General features: G+C 47.3%; 2 protein-coding genes across 2 annotated transcripts; one reads left to right on the forward strand and one right to left on the reverse strand.

Moving 5' to 3' along the window:
* Positions 1-8,517: 8,517 nt before the first annotated feature.
* On the reverse strand, positions 8,518-13,457 carry LOC125539902 (U11/U12 small nuclear ribonucleoprotein 25 kDa protein-like). The gene is made up of 4 exons (XM_048703440.1): positions 13,110-13,457; positions 12,896-13,001; positions 10,607-10,706; positions 8,518-8,979 (listed from the first exon to the last, which is right to left on the reverse strand). Exons 1-4 carry the CDS (start codon positions 13,333-13,335, stop codon positions 8,884-8,886), a joined length of 528 nt encoding a protein of 175 aa, XP_048559397.1. The 5' UTR covers positions 13,336-13,457; the 3' UTR covers positions 8,518-8,883.
* Positions 13,458-13,588: 131 nt separating this feature from the next.
* Positions 13,589-16,142, forward strand: LOC125539903 (PHD finger-like domain-containing protein 5A). Its single transcript, XM_048703441.1, has 2 exons — positions 13,589-13,738; positions 15,595-16,142. The coding sequence occupies exon 2, from the start codon at positions 15,615-15,617 to the stop codon at positions 15,945-15,947; it is 333 nt and encodes a 110-aa protein (XP_048559398.1). The 5' UTR covers positions 13,589-13,738; positions 15,595-15,614; the 3' UTR covers positions 15,948-16,142.
* Positions 16,143-17,062: the final 920 nt, after the last annotated feature.

Raw genomic sequence — 17,062 nt, forward strand, 5'->3', positions numbered from 1 at the left:
CATCAGTGGCAGACGGCAAAGAACATGCCATGTAGTGACGTGTAGATGACATCACACGGCGGACGGCAAAGACACTAGAAAGTTTGCCGTCAGCGGCGGACGGCAAAGGCCTGCCGTTAGCCACTTAACGGACTGACAGTGCAATTATTGCCGTCCGCCTTCTTTGCCGTCTGCCGAGCTCTCTTTGCCGTCTGCGGCGGACGGCAAAGACTTTGCCATCAGTAGCAGACGGCAAAGTAGCTGTTTACCGAAGCCTACATTGCCGGAGCCTTTTGCCGTCCGCGGCTGACGGCAAAGGCCTTTGCCGTCCGCCGTTCATGCCTTTGCCGTCCGCCGTGGCGGACGGCAAAGTAGCTGATTCCTGTAGTGTACCACCAAAAGATAAACCCCCCAAAATAACCACTGCTTGTAAGAACTTTTTATATTTTGTTGAGCGATTAATGATATGCGAGTAGTAAGCCCGGTAGAAAATGAAAATATCCAAAATTATACTTGAGTTACATCTACTGTTTTCTGAGAGAGTCTTCAACCATAAATGACATCCGATTTACTATGTGGTCAAACATACTTGCTGCACTATGCTACTATCAGTTTGTATTCTACTCCCTCCATTCACAATTATAAGACATTTTCGGTATTTTATCATGGACTACATACAAACAAAAATGAGTGAAATAGGACACTAAAATGCGTCTATATACATCCGAATGAAAAAACATTGGAACATCTTATAATTGTGACGGAAGGAGTAGTATATACATGGTTTGGTGCGTAGAATTCCTTATATGGACATGGGCATGGGCAGCCCAACCCGAAAAATCCAGAGTGGGCCAAGCTCGGGCCTTGGTCTGCAGACCAAAAGATGATTCGAGCAGGGCTTCTATTTTCCTGGTTTGGGGGGGGGGGGGGCGTGCTTTTAGTTAAGTACTAGAACAAGCATTTGTGTCGGGCTTTTAGGGTTCAGGCTTGTTTTGAGCCAACTCTAGCATGAGAAAAGAACATTTTTTGGGCTGGGCTTCGGTTGAAGCCCCTCCCCAAAACTGGCCCGACACGACAAACAATCAGTTTTAATGCCATATATCAGTGTTAGAGAGATTTAAAATTCAAGACCCAACCAAAACAATATTTAATAAAAGTATTGCAATCCACGTCGATCCCAAATCAAAAGGCTAATAGAGCCTAACTTTACTGGTTGGTGTGTTAAAGTATACCACCTGGCCATCTCCATTAGTTTAAACAATTCGGTGGACTATTTACCACTCATATTTTGAGTTGAAGTTTGGTCACCAATCAACTAATATGAGTTATACATACAAAAATTTGTATCATCATGTTCCCATTTTCCCCTAAAAATTCATGTTTCCTTTTTAAATATATTTAAATTGTATGAATCATTACTCATATTTATCCTGATTAAATCCATGGTCAAAGTTAGATTCAAAATACATGGGGTCCTATATACCGGACTAAACAAACAAAGGAATATTAACTAAGCATATTCTACATAATTAATTAGGGTTTATGTTTTTAGGGATTAGGTTTTTGCGGGTTTAGGTTTAGTATATGTAACTAAATATTGCATATTTTTAATGTTTCTCCATACATGCAAATGTGATAGATCCAACTAGGATCAGAAATAAACAGAGATCAAGTTATCCTTTTTTATAAAAAATATAATAATAATTTTGTATTAGTACAATTAAGGATAAAATTAATTTTTGTACAATTGAAAAAAAGGTTATGCCTTAAGTATGTTAGTACTTACATTATTATTTAATAAAACACAAGGTAAACAAAATAGAATAAGAAGCACACATGTAATTATCTCTAATTGTTAATCTGTTAAGCCTAATTTTATGTATAACTTTTTATGACAATCGGTAAGAGCTACTGGGAAAAACCGAATGCCAAACAAAACATGAAGCATTAGTAAAGTGGAGGTTTGTTAAATTGTGATTGCTACAAACATCATTTTTGATAAACATAATTTGAAAATATGTACTTGTAAATAGCTTTTATTTATATCAAACTTTTATACTTGTAGAGTTTATTTTACAATAAATATAATTATCAAATTACTTATAATTAATAAACTATATATCATTTTTATCAATAAATGTAAATTGTATTATGTAACAAAACTTAGTTAGTCTTTTATTCCTTTTCAATACTCCACCTTTAAATATTTTTTCCATATAATCTTTGTGTATGTGAGGAAAATAAAGCATGATAAAATCTCATACCTCCACGGTTAATTTATGATGTATACATGTGAGAATGTGTTTACCTGTATCAAATATTCAAAAAAAATCTCCATATAGTTCTTTAAATTATACTAAGTTCTAACAAATATCTTGATAGCCGATTCTAGCATATGATTACATACAAGCAAAAGAAAATTCTAGAGTATATGATCCAAGTTTGGGGGTTTGGTAGAGCTAACTTTTCTGCACTCTGAGTGGAGTAGTACAGGTACGGAGAGTACTACTAACTAACCTCTTTAGCCAGAGTTAACCAACTGATTCTACCCAGATCTATATATGGAAGCTGCTGTCAACCTCTCCGAGTCCCTTTCAGCTTTTGCAGTGGCCGTTTTGCCTGGCCCCGGCCATGGAGCAGCGACCCACTCCTCTCCCTATCATACAAAACGAGAAGCACTCGATGGCTTCCACTGGAGTCACACAAGCCCTTGCAGGCCCCCAAACATTCAATGCAGGCAGAAGAGAGGGCTGTGTGTGTGAGAGAGAGAAGGGAACAGGGCCTTCAACAGGAAGGGCCTATGTATTTCAGGGACAGATAGGCACAGGTGTAGAAAGGGGAAGAGAGAGAGAGAGAGAGAGAAAGAGAGGAGCTCCTCTAGGGTAATCATGCTCCTGCTTTGCTCAGATCCCTAGCTAAAGATAGAGAGAGGGAGGGAGAGGAGATCAGGGTTGCATCACTGAGAAGATATATATCACAGGGTAGGCAGCCAGGGCTGCACGTACATGTTCACGGCTACTCTACGTAGCTGTGTGGAATGAAGCGGCCCCTCCTGCATGCGCGGTGCGCGTGGCTTTACTCTACGGAGGAGGAGGAGGAGGAGTACAGGTAGTACATGCTTGGCATGGACACAAAATGTTGTATACTGGTCGCACTGCTGCTGCTGCTGCTGCTGTGCGTACTAGCAGTACGTGCAAAAGGCTATCATGGCTGGCTATGAGACGGATCTCATTCTTTGGATCTGAGTCTAGCTGCGTGCTTCTCTTGACAGACTCGCTGGTTCTTGCCGATTCCGTGGCGATCCTGCATGCCAAAGTTATGTGACTGCTGACCGATCGATCGATCACATGGCTTCCGTCCGAGTTAATATGTAGTGTGACCCAACTGATTGTCAGACAGGCATTGCTAGAGCCTACCAGGGTTCATGCGTGGAGTACTGTGCGAGTCACTGTGATGGGGGCGGCGCGCATGCTTTTGCTAGTGCTTGCGTGTGCGCTACTAGTAGGGCTAAGGTAAATAAAGATCGGGACATGCATATACAACTCAAGTATATATATAGTTTCAGTTCTATTTTCAAATCGCTAGTAGTATCAGATACTTTTGCCGCATGCGTAGGCAGGGTGATGGGTGTAAACATGCCATTTTGCATACTCAAAACACACCCCCGACAACATAAAATAACAATGATAAACAACATTTAGACTGGATCCATGCATCATGCACGCTAAAATGGCACCGACTGACTAGTGAGTTGGAACCGGAAGGGAGCACGTATGCGAATTTATGTATCAATTACTCCATCAATTAGTCCCAAATATTGATGGAGTAATTAACTCCTCGAAAGTCTTCTTCATTTAGTCCCAAATATTTAGTTTAGTCCTTAAGAAGTTCTTCCGTTTGATAAAAAACTCTTTAAAAGGGACTTTTTCTAGTTCATACACAAAAAAGTCTCTGAAAACAAACACCTCATAGTAAATCAAAGACGAAATAGCAGGCGTTAATTTTGGTTTCTGCCACGATGAATGAATGCATGCACAGAAACCGTAGTGGTGGTGGCTCACTCTCGTGCGCTACAGTGAACGACACCGTACGTAGGCGCGCGCGCATGCATCGGTACCGGAAAAGGTGTACTCGCGCGCCCGCCCGCCCGCTCGGTTCGTTCGATGCTACAGGCCACGGACGTACTCCTACTTTTCCACGAATCAATCACGGCACAAGATCCCTAGCTACACGCTTTTCATTCAGAAAAAGAATATCCTCTCGCGTACTGTAGCCACGATGGCATGATGGCACGAGGTTACCAGCACACTAGCAGGTAGAACAAACCAAATACATAATCTTAAACCAAACCAAGCAGATTTCAACATAGTATATGACACTTAAACAAGTAGCTTTCAACCAAACCAGTACGACGTAGTCTTAAAGGAAACCAAACCAGCAAGCTATGTAGCATCTCTAGAAGCCATAAAGATAGAGCTTTTCTTTCCCCTCTCACAAAACGACTAGAGAAAGCCTTCTTTCCCTCGATCTCCACCGGTGAGCCCGTGGATTCGCTTTCCTCCACCTACCGCTTCGACGGCCGGTGGCGGGGAGGAGATTTTTGGTGCCTTAGATCCAGCTAGTAGACATGTAGGGTTTTAGTCCTTGCAGGGGAGGCGTTTGGTCGGGTGGCGGCACTTCTTCTTCGAGTTGGTCTTCTGGGCTTTGATCCTCCTCAAGTTCGTCTGCTGAGACGGATTAGACGGAGCTCCGTCGTATATTCCTGCCAGCTCCTCGGGGCGGCGACGTTAGGGTTTCTCGTCGTGTGTACGCAACGGTAATATTTGGCATCAGGTTCGTCAGATCTACTCAAGGGTTCAACGACGACGACTACGGTTCCGGGGCGCTAGTCCTTAGGAGCACGTGCACAAAGACTTCCCGGGTGTCATCAATAAAGTCAGGCCGGCTCTAGTATGGGAGCGGCGATAGGGGCGCGTGCATGGCTCATTCTGGCAGCAACAATGGTCGTTCGATGGTCCATGGACCTCGATGTAATTTTTATTATCTTTTATGTGTTTTGTATTTCCAATGAATTTTTATAATAGATCTGGTCCTTTTTGTAAAAAGAAAAACTAAACCAACACGCGCAACAGAGAGCTCTTCTAGACGTTCACGACGAAGGTGTCTCCATGCTTCTTGCACTTAGTCACCACTTCAATGCCGTCATCGTTGAAGACGACCACCTTCAGGGTGTTGGGAGTCAGCAGCTGAAAGATGACCATGTAGCCGATCCTTGATATGGTGGACAACGGCGAAGAGAGGGCCTAACCCTGATCGAGGGTAACCTGTAGTCATGAATTCTTTCTCTGTGACTGACTGATCTCAACCCTTTTCTCAATCCAGACGACGAACGACACCGACCGATCGATGGATGGAAACCCTTTGGTTCAGCCAGGCAGTCAAGACGGCCAGAACAAACACCAGCAAAATTGAAAGCGGCAGACAAGGAACCCCGCACACATCAACGCTCACATCCATCCATCACACTTATTCTGGCCTGTCCCCCCAAAACAAAAAATACTACAAGTACTACATGCAAAACTCGAACTCGATCGGCCCATGCTTGCTTGTATGAACACGCACAATGCGCCATTGATCATATCGGTCGATGCCCTCCCTCTCTCTCTCTCTGTGTGTATCGACTGTGTGTGAGAGGGAGAGAGAGTAGAAGAGAGAATGAGAGAGGTAGGCGAGGAGGAAGCAGTTGCCATATGCGGGGGCGTCTGCGCTCCATACCCCATCGTCCCCACATGACATGCCCCCCGTACGTGTGTCAACTTCACTTGTCCCTCTCCAAAAGATATCACCATGATCCCCTCTCCCCCTTCCTCTCTCGGGGAACCAAACCAAGCCGGCCCCAACCTATATCACCCCTACCTACACTCCTATTCCTCCTAGCTAGCTCCCTTCCTAGCCTCCTATACCTAGCTCAGCTCAGCAGGCGCAGCTGTGCTACCTCCATGGCGCCATGGCACCATATATACCCGACCTCTCACGTGATCCTCCCACGCCCCTCCCCCTCCTTCCAGCACCCATCGCCCTCCTCCTTCTTCCCACCGATCGTCATCACAGCGGTACTAGTAGCAGCAGGCTAGCAACAGCACCACCTGCCTTCTTCTTGCTGCCATGGACAAGCAGAGCGTCATGTGGAGACAGCTGCAGCACCAGCACCACCAGGCCAGCGGCGCGGCGGGTGGCAATGCCGTCGCTGCTGCCGGTGCTGGTGCGACGACGACGACCGCGCCCGTCCGGCCGAGCGGCGCGCGGTGGACGCCCACGCCGGAGCAGGTCAAGATCCTCAAGGACCTCTACTACGACTGCGGCATCCGGTCGCCCACGGCGGAGCAGATCCAGCGGATCGCGGCCCGGCTCCGGCAGTACGGCCGGATCGAGGGCAAGAACGTCTTCTACTGGTTCCAGAACCACAAGGCCCGCGAGCGCCAGAAGAAGCGCCTCGGCGTCGACGTCAACGGCTCCCCCCTCGCCACCGCCACCGCCGCCGACGTCCTCGCCCTCTCCCCCTCCGGTACTTACTCGCACATCACGTCCTCTCTCTCTCTCTCTCTCGCGCGCGCGCGCTGCACTTGACCTGATTCTTGTCTCGCGTCGCTTTGCCTCGAGTCCCAACTATAACAACACTCGCGACGTGCGTGCAGGTGCGGCGGCCGGCTTGTACGGCGCCGGCAGCTGCGCCGGTAGAGGCGCGGCTGTCCATCCAGATGCGAGCGCCACTACTACTACTTGCTGGGGAGACAGCACCCTGCAGGTAACCAATCAAGCTGGATTTACACACACACGCACTGCCACATTGCGATCGATCGGTAGATCGAATTTTAATTTGCACATGCATGCATGGTAATCAGCTAATGTACATCTGGCCTGTTGGATCGACGCACGGCAGGACTACATGGGCGCGAGGAGCACGGCGGGAGCGGGCAACCACGGCGGCGCCGCCGCAGCAGCACCTACGCCGTGGCCAGCTGCGAGCTTCCCTTTCTCCACCAACCAGACGCCGCCAATGCCCCCGCCGCGGGAGCTCCCGCTCTTCCCGACCGGCGGAGGCCGGCAAGAAAGCGCCGACGACTTCAACGGCAGCAGCTACCATCTCCAGCCCAACAGCTCGCAGTGGTGGGAAGCTGCCGCCGCCAGCAACGCCAACGCCATGGCAGTCGTCCATCATCAGCTGCTGCAAGAACAGCACGAGCAGCAGCACAGCTTTTACAACAGCAGCGGCAACCAGCAGCAGATGATGATGATGATGCCCATCCAGGACGCCGGCACCTCCCTGGAGCTCACTCTCCGCGCCCCTTACATGTGAGAGCCTAGTGCTCCCGTCATTGTCCTATGCATGATCCTATCTATCTATCCATCTACTAGCTAGTACCACTAGTTACTTACAGTTAGAAGCATATGTGGAAGCATGTCCATGTCTGGAACTTGTAGGGTTCGATGGTAGTGTGGTCCCTAAGCCTCGAACTGGTAGTGCACCCTGCACCGCATGACAAATGCAATGGGCAGTGCATGGTGCAGCAACCAGTGTGTGTGTGTGGTGAGTTTGCTACTGTTTGGTTGCTTACTTGGTTGTAGCCAAAGTCCAAAGCGTGTGTGTGAGTAGTAGCGCGCTTGTCACAGGAGGAGGTGGCACCATTGGTGTCAACCTTGTCTCTCCCTTTGGTGCCCTTCCAGATAGAGGAAAAAGCTATCCTCCTGTCTGATCACCTCTTGAAATTTCTCTACTGTGGGCTGGGGCATACTTTTCTCTGTCTATATATGCCCATTACAGTCATGCATGCAGTTTTATCATTTCAGCGTTTCAGGTAGGGCGATGTGTGTGGCTGTGTGCGTGCCCTGGGACCACACCGGTTGAGCTGCTGGGGGAATGTCGGTTCCAAGAAAAGAATCAGTTTCCAGTCAACACATTTTGGTCCTGACTTGGGTCAGGCTGGTCTGTTGGTTTTGGGCACATGGCTTGAAATTTTGATCTTTCCAACCATGTTTTTTTTAACCATTGTCATGTTTGCATGATGATTTTTTTGCTTAATTGGCAGGTGTAGAACACTAAGGGCTGCAATTACTATGCGCCATGGGCATGGCTTGAGTAAAAACGAGCAGAGTAAGGGGATCTTTGTTTCTAGGGACTTTTTTATGTAGGGACTAGAAAAAGTCTCTTTTAAAGACTTTTTTACCAAACGGGAGGGACTTTTTAGGGACTAAAGCATTTGGTACTAAATGAAGAAGACTCTTTTTTGTGATTTTTTCAACAATACCCCTACATGCACCCATTGACGCGCTACCCCATGATGTTGTTTGATTGTTATTTTTCTATATACTAGTGGCAATATGGTCATTTAATAAACTCTTGGAAGGGACTAAAAACTTTTTAGTCTCTAAAAATAAACAGGAAAGGACTTTTTAGGGACTAGAGATTTTTTAGTTGGGACTAGAAAAAGTCCTATGACCAGAGAACCAAACACCACCTAAGACTTGATCCTCTCGACGAAAAATGAAGCAGCAGTAGTTTACCAGAGCTAGGACCTGCAAAAGCCTGCAGATTGTTAACCTGAAGTGCATTACATATTGTGAAGCGCACTTCCCACTGGCAAATTACACGACCAGACCAGTAGCTTCGAATTTACAACACCCATTAGCTGACGTGCTCGTGCACTACGTACTAGTAACTGCTTTTCCCAAGCATGCACAATCTTCTGCAACTCCTGAATGGCATCAGCGAATCGGTGGGTTGCTTCTGCGAAATTCTACCCCGTTTCGTCGCCATAGCTAAATCTTGGAGCATTCTTCATTTCGCAAGTAATCACTCCCCCATGGCGCTAAGGGTATCTCCTGATCAGAAATCATGAGGTGGGATCACATCTTCCTGCTAAGCCCGTGGAAGAAACGGTGTTTCCTTCTCCTAGAATGCTTCTGATGTACTCTCGACATGACGTGCGGTGAGAAACAAACCTAGTACGGCAGAGGGCAGAAACAGAGTCACAACACTTTATTCAGTTCATACATCTTTAGTTGCTACCTGACAGATCTGGTAACACTATCTCTGTAAGTGGATGCATTTGAGGTCAACTATCTTATTTGGTAATGCAGATTCCACTAGGCCAACTTAAGAAAGAAGTATATACATTTTTTTTCATCCAAAAAGTAAAATATGCATGTACCATAAAGAGATTGGTTGTTCCCCAAAGAGGTTTCATATGCTGCTACGCATAGTAAAAACTTCCAGAAAACTGAAAGAACAAAGTCCATTTTACTACCCTGAATAAAGTGTGTGGTTCACTTTACCCCCTGATCTATTTTTCCGCTTCTTTTACCCCCCAAACAAACCCAAACCGGACTAAACACCCCCCCGGCTGGTTTTTCTCCACCCACTGCTGATGTGGCACTAGTCAACGGCGGTTTTGACCTGGGTGGGGCCCCCTTGTCAGGTTTTTTTTCCTCTCTCTTTCTCTCTCTCTCCAACCGAAGGCGACTGCGAGCGGCGGGAAGCGCCTCCTCGCGACGGCGACAGCCCCGGCCACGCCGAGCTCCCGCAGCGCGAGCGCCTGCTGGGCCCCGCCGAGGCAGACCGCGCAGGAGGACGGCCCGAGGAGGCCGTCGGCGAGGTGCCGCCCGAGCACCTCGGCGTGGAACTCCACCGCCTCACGCCACTCGTGGCCAGCCACGCCTCCGGCGACCCCGCGGCCGCCGCGGCCTAGGCGTGGGTCCTCCTCCCGACGACCGCGGTGACAGGGAGCTCGGCTCCACACCCCTCCCTGGCCATGCCTCTCCGTCGCCCTCGCGTGCATGTCACCGCGCCCGCCTGCTGCGGCTACTGTCACTGACCGCTGTCGCGCCGCTGCCGACTCTGCTCTAGCGCTGCTGTTGACTCCCGCTGCGGCCGCTCGCCATTGCCAACCGCGACCTGCTCGCGCCCTTCCATGGCCTCGCCTCCCCATGCCGCTGCTCTCGAACGACCGCGCCGGCTGCTGCTCGAGGCTGCGCTGGCGCTTGCTGAACTTGCCCAGCGCTCCTCTTCCCTCGCATGTGCCCGGGCCGCCTGCGTTGCTCTACTGCCGCAGCGCCCCGCCCGCACAGCCCTGCTCCAGCACCAGCCCTCGTGGCCCCGTTCCGGCGGCCCTGCTGTGCCCACTGAGCCTCCCCTTCCGCTCGCGCTCACCCCGGTACCCGCCCGTGCCTAACTGCGTCGGCCCGCACCCGCCACTGCCTGGCCTTGACTGCTTCGCCCAGCTCACCCCCCCCCCTCTCGCCACTCCTCCAGCCGGTCAGCCTCGCCACGCCCTGGCCAGAGGCTGCGTGCGGGCTGAGTGGCCGCCGGCCCAGCCTCAATTAGAGAGAGAGAGAAAAAAACCTGACAAGGGGGCCCCACCCAGGTCAAAACCGCCATTGACTAGTGCCACATCAGCAGCGGGTGGAGAAAAACCAGCCGGGGGGTGTTTTGTCCGGTTTGGGTTTGTTTGGGGGGTAAAAGAAGCGGAAAAATAGATCAGGGGGTAAAGTGAACCACCCACTTTATTCAGGGTAGTAAAATGGACTTTTTTCAAACTGAAATGAAAAAAATATGTTATTTTTTATATACCTTGGAATTATTTCGAATGTCGTAAGAAGAAAGTGCAGAATTGTCATCTATCAACTTCTCACTCTGATGTGTCAGGCAGTAGTTCTCCCAAATATGCTTCCTGGGTCAAACATAAATACTTACAGCGGAGTTTGGAAATTCTTGGTATCCTTAACAAATGGAAATATTGACAAAGAAAAGGTTGAGAGATGCCATGAAAAAGTAGTCCCTCCGTTTCAAATTAAGTGTCGTGGTTTTAGTTTGAACTAAAACCACGACACTTATTTTGAAACGGAGGGAGCATGTCAGTTCTTAATAGAGAAATAGATAAAAAGTAATTATATTGATGGATAAAATAGTAGAGCCAGATGATAAAAATGCAGAAAATGTTGCAGATGCAGCTTAGATATACAATTTGTGCTAAGAACCACATAAATCCTGACGCTTTGGAACCACATAATGCAAGAAGACATGGATACCAAAGTTGGCATTTTTGGGGAATTCTATACAAGCCTGCCAGCTATTATACAGCTGAAGAGCTAACATTGTGATGGAACTTAGAAGGCCATATTATTAACCATAGCTAACATCAATAAGGTAGGATCTCTAACTACTTTTACAATTATGCAGCTGAAGCTTTTTAATTACAGAACTCATATATGAGCTCGTATTTCTTTCCCAGCATCTAGTAATTGTTCTGTCTGCACAGCAATAAATTAGTTGAGCCTTCCCAAAAATACAGTTTATTTTAACAGCACTTTCTGACAATTTAGCATTAACAAATACTGATGCCAAGAACTCTTTGCAGTGAGTGCTCTCGTTATATCAGACAGGCAAACAATGTACTGTCCTAGATAAACTTATAACCACATGACTGAAGCTTCATGGAGTCACGGAAATGGGATCCTAGTTTAGAATATAGAATACCAGTGTAACATCTTAGAGAGAAAATTCTTTCTATGTTGAGCTCATACTACTTTAAGACGACAATCTTCGAACATTATATTCTCCTTAGCTTAACTAAAATAGATTACTCCCTCTGTAAAGAAATATAAGAGCGTTTAGATCACTATTTTAGTGATCTAAACACTCTTATATTTATTTACGGAGGGAGTAGTTAAGATAGGGACCTTAATTCGAATGGGTTTGACTAACCTTGTGTACACACATTCAGCTAGTCAATACCAAACAGGTCAAGTTCAGTGCTTAATCAAACTAAAAATTAGAGTGAGCTCCAGCTTGGATTCTGAATGTCTCGAGGTAATTCAGAATTCGGTTCAGTCTCATATATCTTGTGACCCTCAGCTTATTTGGATCATGACACCTATCATGGATCATGAGTGTCTGATTGACCATCGTGGGAGAGATTAAATATCAAAGATACATTGGCAGCATTTTGAAGAGCATCAAGTGTACTGTCAATGCCAGGAGTTGTTTGCAAGAGTGCTATTGTCATATCTGCCTGGCAAACAGTGTACTCCTAGATGGGCTTACAACCACATAGCAGAAGTTTGGAGTCCAGAAAATGGGGTCTTAATTTTTGATAATTTGTAGGTGTTGATGTAAACAGTGTGCAGATAACAGGCTCATGCACTCTGAGATAATCGTAAGGCAAATTTAGCCAGCAGTTTCTTTCAATACTGAGCTTAAACTATTTCTAGAAGTCAATCTTGGAACATTCTGTTCTCTTTAGTTTAACTGAAAGACACTAATACAGGGAAATCTAATTCAAACAGGCTTGAATAATTTGTAGGTGTTGATGTAAACAGTGTACAGATACCAGGCTCATGCACTCTGAGATAATCGTAAGGCAAATTTAGTCAGCAGTTTCTTCCTATACTGAGCTTAAACTATTTCTAGAAGTCAATATTGGAACATTATCTTCTCTTTAGTTTAACTGAAAGACACTAATACAGGGAAATCTAATTAAAGCAGGCTTGAATAACCTTATGTACACACATTCAGTTATTCAATACCAAGTAGGTCAGTGCAAACTCAAACTAAAACACGACTTCAGCTAGGATTCTCAACATCTCGAGCTAACTAAGAATTCAGGTTAATACCATACATCTTGTGACCCTCAGCTTATTTAGATAATCACACCCATCTAAACTAGCAAATTTTGGTGGATCAACAGTGCCTTAGTGCCCATCATAGGATATAGTATCAAATAGCAAAGACAAATCGGCAGCATTTCGAAGGATATCAACTAATTAGATCAACACATGTTAGCATGAATCAATTAGATGACATGGATGTCAGAAGATATCCTTCCACTGTTTCAGACAAATAAATCTGACCATTACTTACCATGAGATGTGACGATGGCCCATCTGGCCCTGCTCTATCTCAGTTATCTTCTTCCTGATAGCCAGCTTCAAATCCTTGAGCGTAGCGGTGTTCAACACCGCGACATCTGTATCACCACAACGACAAGAGGAACACGAATTCATATGGGGGATAAACGCACGGCAAGGGATTTGGACAAAAATGTGGGCGGGGATCGAAGAGGGCCATATTGTACCGAACGAGGTGTTGTCCAGCTTGAGGACGGTCACCCTCATGGCGCTGCCGAGCTCGAGGTTGATGAGCGTGTCCACGTCCGCCAGCGAGGGCTTCCTCGGGACGTCGGCGAGTAAGGGGTCGTCGAGGAGCGCCGCGAGCATGGACTGCAGCCTCGCCTGATTGGCCTCGCTGCTCTGGTAAGCGGCCACCTCCTCCTCGGGCTTCGAGGCGCCTGCCGAATCCATCGCCTCTCCGCCGTAGAGCGCGATTGGCTCGGGACGCAGCGCGGATCCCTGCGGCGGCGGTGGCGCTCGGGGAAGATGCGGTGCCACTGGAGAACGGGTTAACAGGGGACCCAAAGGTGTTGAGAGGCCGACAGGTGGGACCCAACCCAGTAGAGCCAAATATGCTGGACCGCACCGGCCACTGGTAGCCGTCCGATCAGCCTGCCGGGTGATATGGACGGCGATCCCCATCGTAGCACACCTCTTGGTCTTTTATCTGCAAGCTTCTAGTCGCATCGGGTCGCCGCCGCCAAAATCTATTCCGCCAGCCTCGTCGACGTCGTCTCGGTGTCTCGGCGCGTCGCCTGCGGGGAGCAAGGAGCCAAGGTGCGAGCGCCGCCGCAGCGAGCTCGTCCTTCCGAAGGTACGTGCAGGCCGAACCCTAGAGCTTCTCCTGTCATCCATGGTCCCGTCCAGCCGCTCGAAACATATGCATTCCCTAGGTTTTTTGCTCCGCTCCGGCGATTTCTGCTGCGACGCTTGTCCATGTTCCTCGCGTCGCCCCTTAGGTCAGCCGCGGGAGCTTGGCGGTGGGGCGTGTTCTTCTGCACCAACCCTAGCCCTCTAAGCACCGGGCGAGTAGGGGTCCTGTTCTCCAGATTCAGTACACTAAGCTTCAGATGGTTTGGATGGCCGCAAATTGAAACACTGCCACGGGAAATCTGCGGTGTCATCTGTAACTTCGGTTTCATTAGCGAGAGATGTAGGGGGCTATAATTGTTACCACGTAATAATACATTTATGTCATGTTGGCTAGTGATCTAGGAGGCTGAACTGGAATACATGTTATTTGATTTGCACTTACATTATTGATCTGGAAGGCTGGAACACCATTGCTATGTAAAATTTGTTTTGTGGGAACTGCAGTAGCAATCAGTGAAGTTATTAATACTATACGCTAGTATCTCCTATATGTATGCTGTATTTATGTTAATACTAGTGTCCTAGAACAATTTTATGTTGTTAATTTTCATATTATCAGCGGAAAGTAATGCCATGCTCATGATATATAAATTTGTTTGTACTGGAATTATGCTGTTAAAGCCATAGGATGTTCTGCCTATCAAATTGATAAGATACACTTCGAATTCAGTTTTTTACTTCTTTAGTAAATACAGCATTTAATTATCTTTGAAAGCTTTCGAATCTGTATTGGATATAGTTGAAGTTAAGAGTTTTTGGTATCTGTATTAATTTCAGAACATATGGATATAGTTATGGTAGTGGAGCTATTCAATCTGTTTTCGTAGTTGTGGTAGGGGCCCCATAGTTGTGTTTGTGATAGCATAAGAGTTTTTCACCCCTAGTGACTTCAACTCGTCAACCAGAAACTTCAAATAACTAGTTAACTGATCTGGTTGGAAATGTTTCGGATCAGCTTCCAACATCAAGTTTTGTACATCTAAGATTGAAAACATCTCTCTGAACCTAAAGGGTGTATTGTGGGGGTGGTATTCAGGGCTTTTAGTTCTCCTGCTGTCATACATTTCTACTAGTTGGTGAAAATGTGTGCTATGATGTGGCTTCTGTAGAAAGCAGGAAACATACATGTCTTTGTGCTTTTATGATGGAATGTTTTGTATGATTGGCGAGACTCTAATGACATTAAATGAATATATTGAAAAAGGTGGATGGAATTTGCAGTCATACCCATTGTGATATGTTTGAAGGGACCCTGATGACAGTAAATGAAGACATTGGGACGGATGGGGTTGAATTCGAAATCATACTGTATTTTTGTCAATGTTGAGCATTCTAGTGGTATACTTCCTTTTCTTTATAATAAGGGCAATCTGTTCTTGTCACCTTGATGATGTAGAGCTTGATGAATTACTAGTTGTAAAAATAATTTCAATGTAATGTTATCTTGTTTGCTTCTATGCCGGGAGGGGGTGGGTGTGGGGGTATTACACGTAAGTTGCCAGCAGTTGCAAGTTCGACAAATAAAGTGCATCAACAACTTGCTTCTCCTCGAGATGCTACATCAAAAGCTCTAGTAACCTAATTAACAATTTGCCTTTTGTTGGGATGCTTCACCACTTTATTTCTTCTGTGAGTGCAACCATTAGCAGTTTGCTTCTTGAGCTGCTACATCCAATGCTGCAGTCAACTGCATTAACCAATCTGTTTCTCTTAGGGATGCTTTTACCATTTAATTTCTTTTGATGACATCCTAAGATGACTAGATTCTGACAAGCAACGTGCACCTGGTTTTCACAGGTTAGCAGCATCCGACAGCCATGGCGAAGCATCACCCCGATCTCATCATGTGCCGGAAGCAGCCCGGCATCGCCATCGGCCGCCTGTGTGAGAAGTGCGACGGCAAGTGCGTCATCTGCGACTCGTACGTGCGCCCCTGCACCCTCGTCCGTGTCTGCGACGAGTGCAACTACGGCTCGTTCCAGGGGAGGTGCGTCATCTGCGGAGGGGTCGGCATCTCGGACGCCTACTACTGCAAGGAGTGCACGCAGCAGGAGAAGGACCGCGACGGGTGCCCCAAGATCGTGAACCTGGGGAGCGCCAAGACCGACCTCTTCTATGAGCGCAAGAAATACGGTTTTAAGAAGCGATAGACGGACGAGACAGGTTCTTGGCCAGGTCCTCTGGGCATCATTTTCTGCTGTTTGCCGAACGAACAGCGATGTATTCGTGTTATGGTTTGGTACTGATAGGAGAATACAACCCGGTGATCTTGATCTGTAATAACTGTTTGTGATGTATGGTCTGAAGTGAGTCTAGCTGGACTCCCAACTGCTTATGCGGTGCTATGTGCCGTGACTGTTTGTTGTTGACTTGGAATGTGGATCGAGATGTCACTGTCTTGGCCGTTGCAAGTTGCAGCGACGTGACGTGGTTGTTATCTGGAAATGAAGCAAGCTGGCAGCTGATGGCGCCCAGTGGGCTTTTCATAGAGCCGGCTGGAAGTGCTCTGATCAGTGTCACGTCTGCGTGGTTGAGCCTGCGGGCAGGGCACTAGTAGCGCTTGGGCATTTCCAGAATCCTGTATCGCAGCTTTCGGAACTCTGAAGATGCTTCACGGCGATCCCACAGGATTGTGGTTTCTTCAGGTAGAGGTTACATGTAGCCAAGCCACGTAGGGTTACCTCTGTAACCAGCAAAGCATTCGAAAGTTGATGTATGAAAGCCCCAGGCTGAGACTGGGATATAAAGTAAAATAAGGCACGAAAGTCAGCGAATCAAATTCAGGGGGGCACAGGGCACACTGAAAATACAGTGCCGCCACCGTGATGATGGCAGGAACCCACCCAAACTGTGCGCTTTTATCATCATCATAAGCAGCAGGTCCCTGTCAAAGGGGGAGTTCCTGTCCAGTACGCCTCCTTAAAACGCTAACCTCCGACTAATCTGCTTCTGTCAAGCAGCCGTACGCCTCATGGACTTTGCTCAATCTGCTAACCAACTTTATACTACTAGTACTAGTAGTAAAATTACGTGCCGTATTGCATGACCTACCGGTTAAGGATCGTAAGGGCAACACGGTTACGTATTTGCCCTTGGGACGGGATGATAGGCGGAGGGCAGCCTGGTAAATTCACACCGGGCCGGCCTGGATTTGGGGTCGGGTTAGGTTTAGGTTAGGGCTGCGGTTTGCGTTCGGATTAAATCAAATCGCGGCAGGCGTCGATCTCGGCTCGGTGGGGTGGGGGGCTGCACGCGAACTTATAAG

The sequence above is a fragment of the Triticum urartu genome, chromosome 2 (genome assembly GCF_003073215.2).
Source record: "Triticum urartu cultivar G1812 chromosome 2, Tu2.1, whole genome shotgun sequence".
Lineage (NCBI taxonomy): Eukaryota > Viridiplantae > Streptophyta > Magnoliopsida > Poales > Poaceae > Triticum > Triticum urartu.

Excerpts from the sequence above, each read along its gene's own strand:
- LOC125539903 (XM_048703441.1), top strand. The coding sequence starts at position 15,615 with ATGGCGAAGCATCACCCCGATCTCATCATGTGCCGGAAGCAGCCCGGC.
- LOC125539902 (XM_048703440.1), bottom strand. The coding sequence starts at position 13,335 with ATGGATTCGGCAGGCGCCTCGAAGCCCGAGGAGGAGGTGGCCGCTTAC. Across the intron at positions 13,002-13,109 it reads GCTGGACAACACCTCGTTCG|ATGTCGCGGTGTTGAACACC; the intron begins GTACAATATGGC and ends GTGGTGATACAG. Across the intron at positions 8,980-10,606 it reads ACATTCGAAATAATTCCAAG|GTTTGTTTCTCACCGCACGT; the intron begins GTATATAAAAAA and ends CTGCCGTACTAG.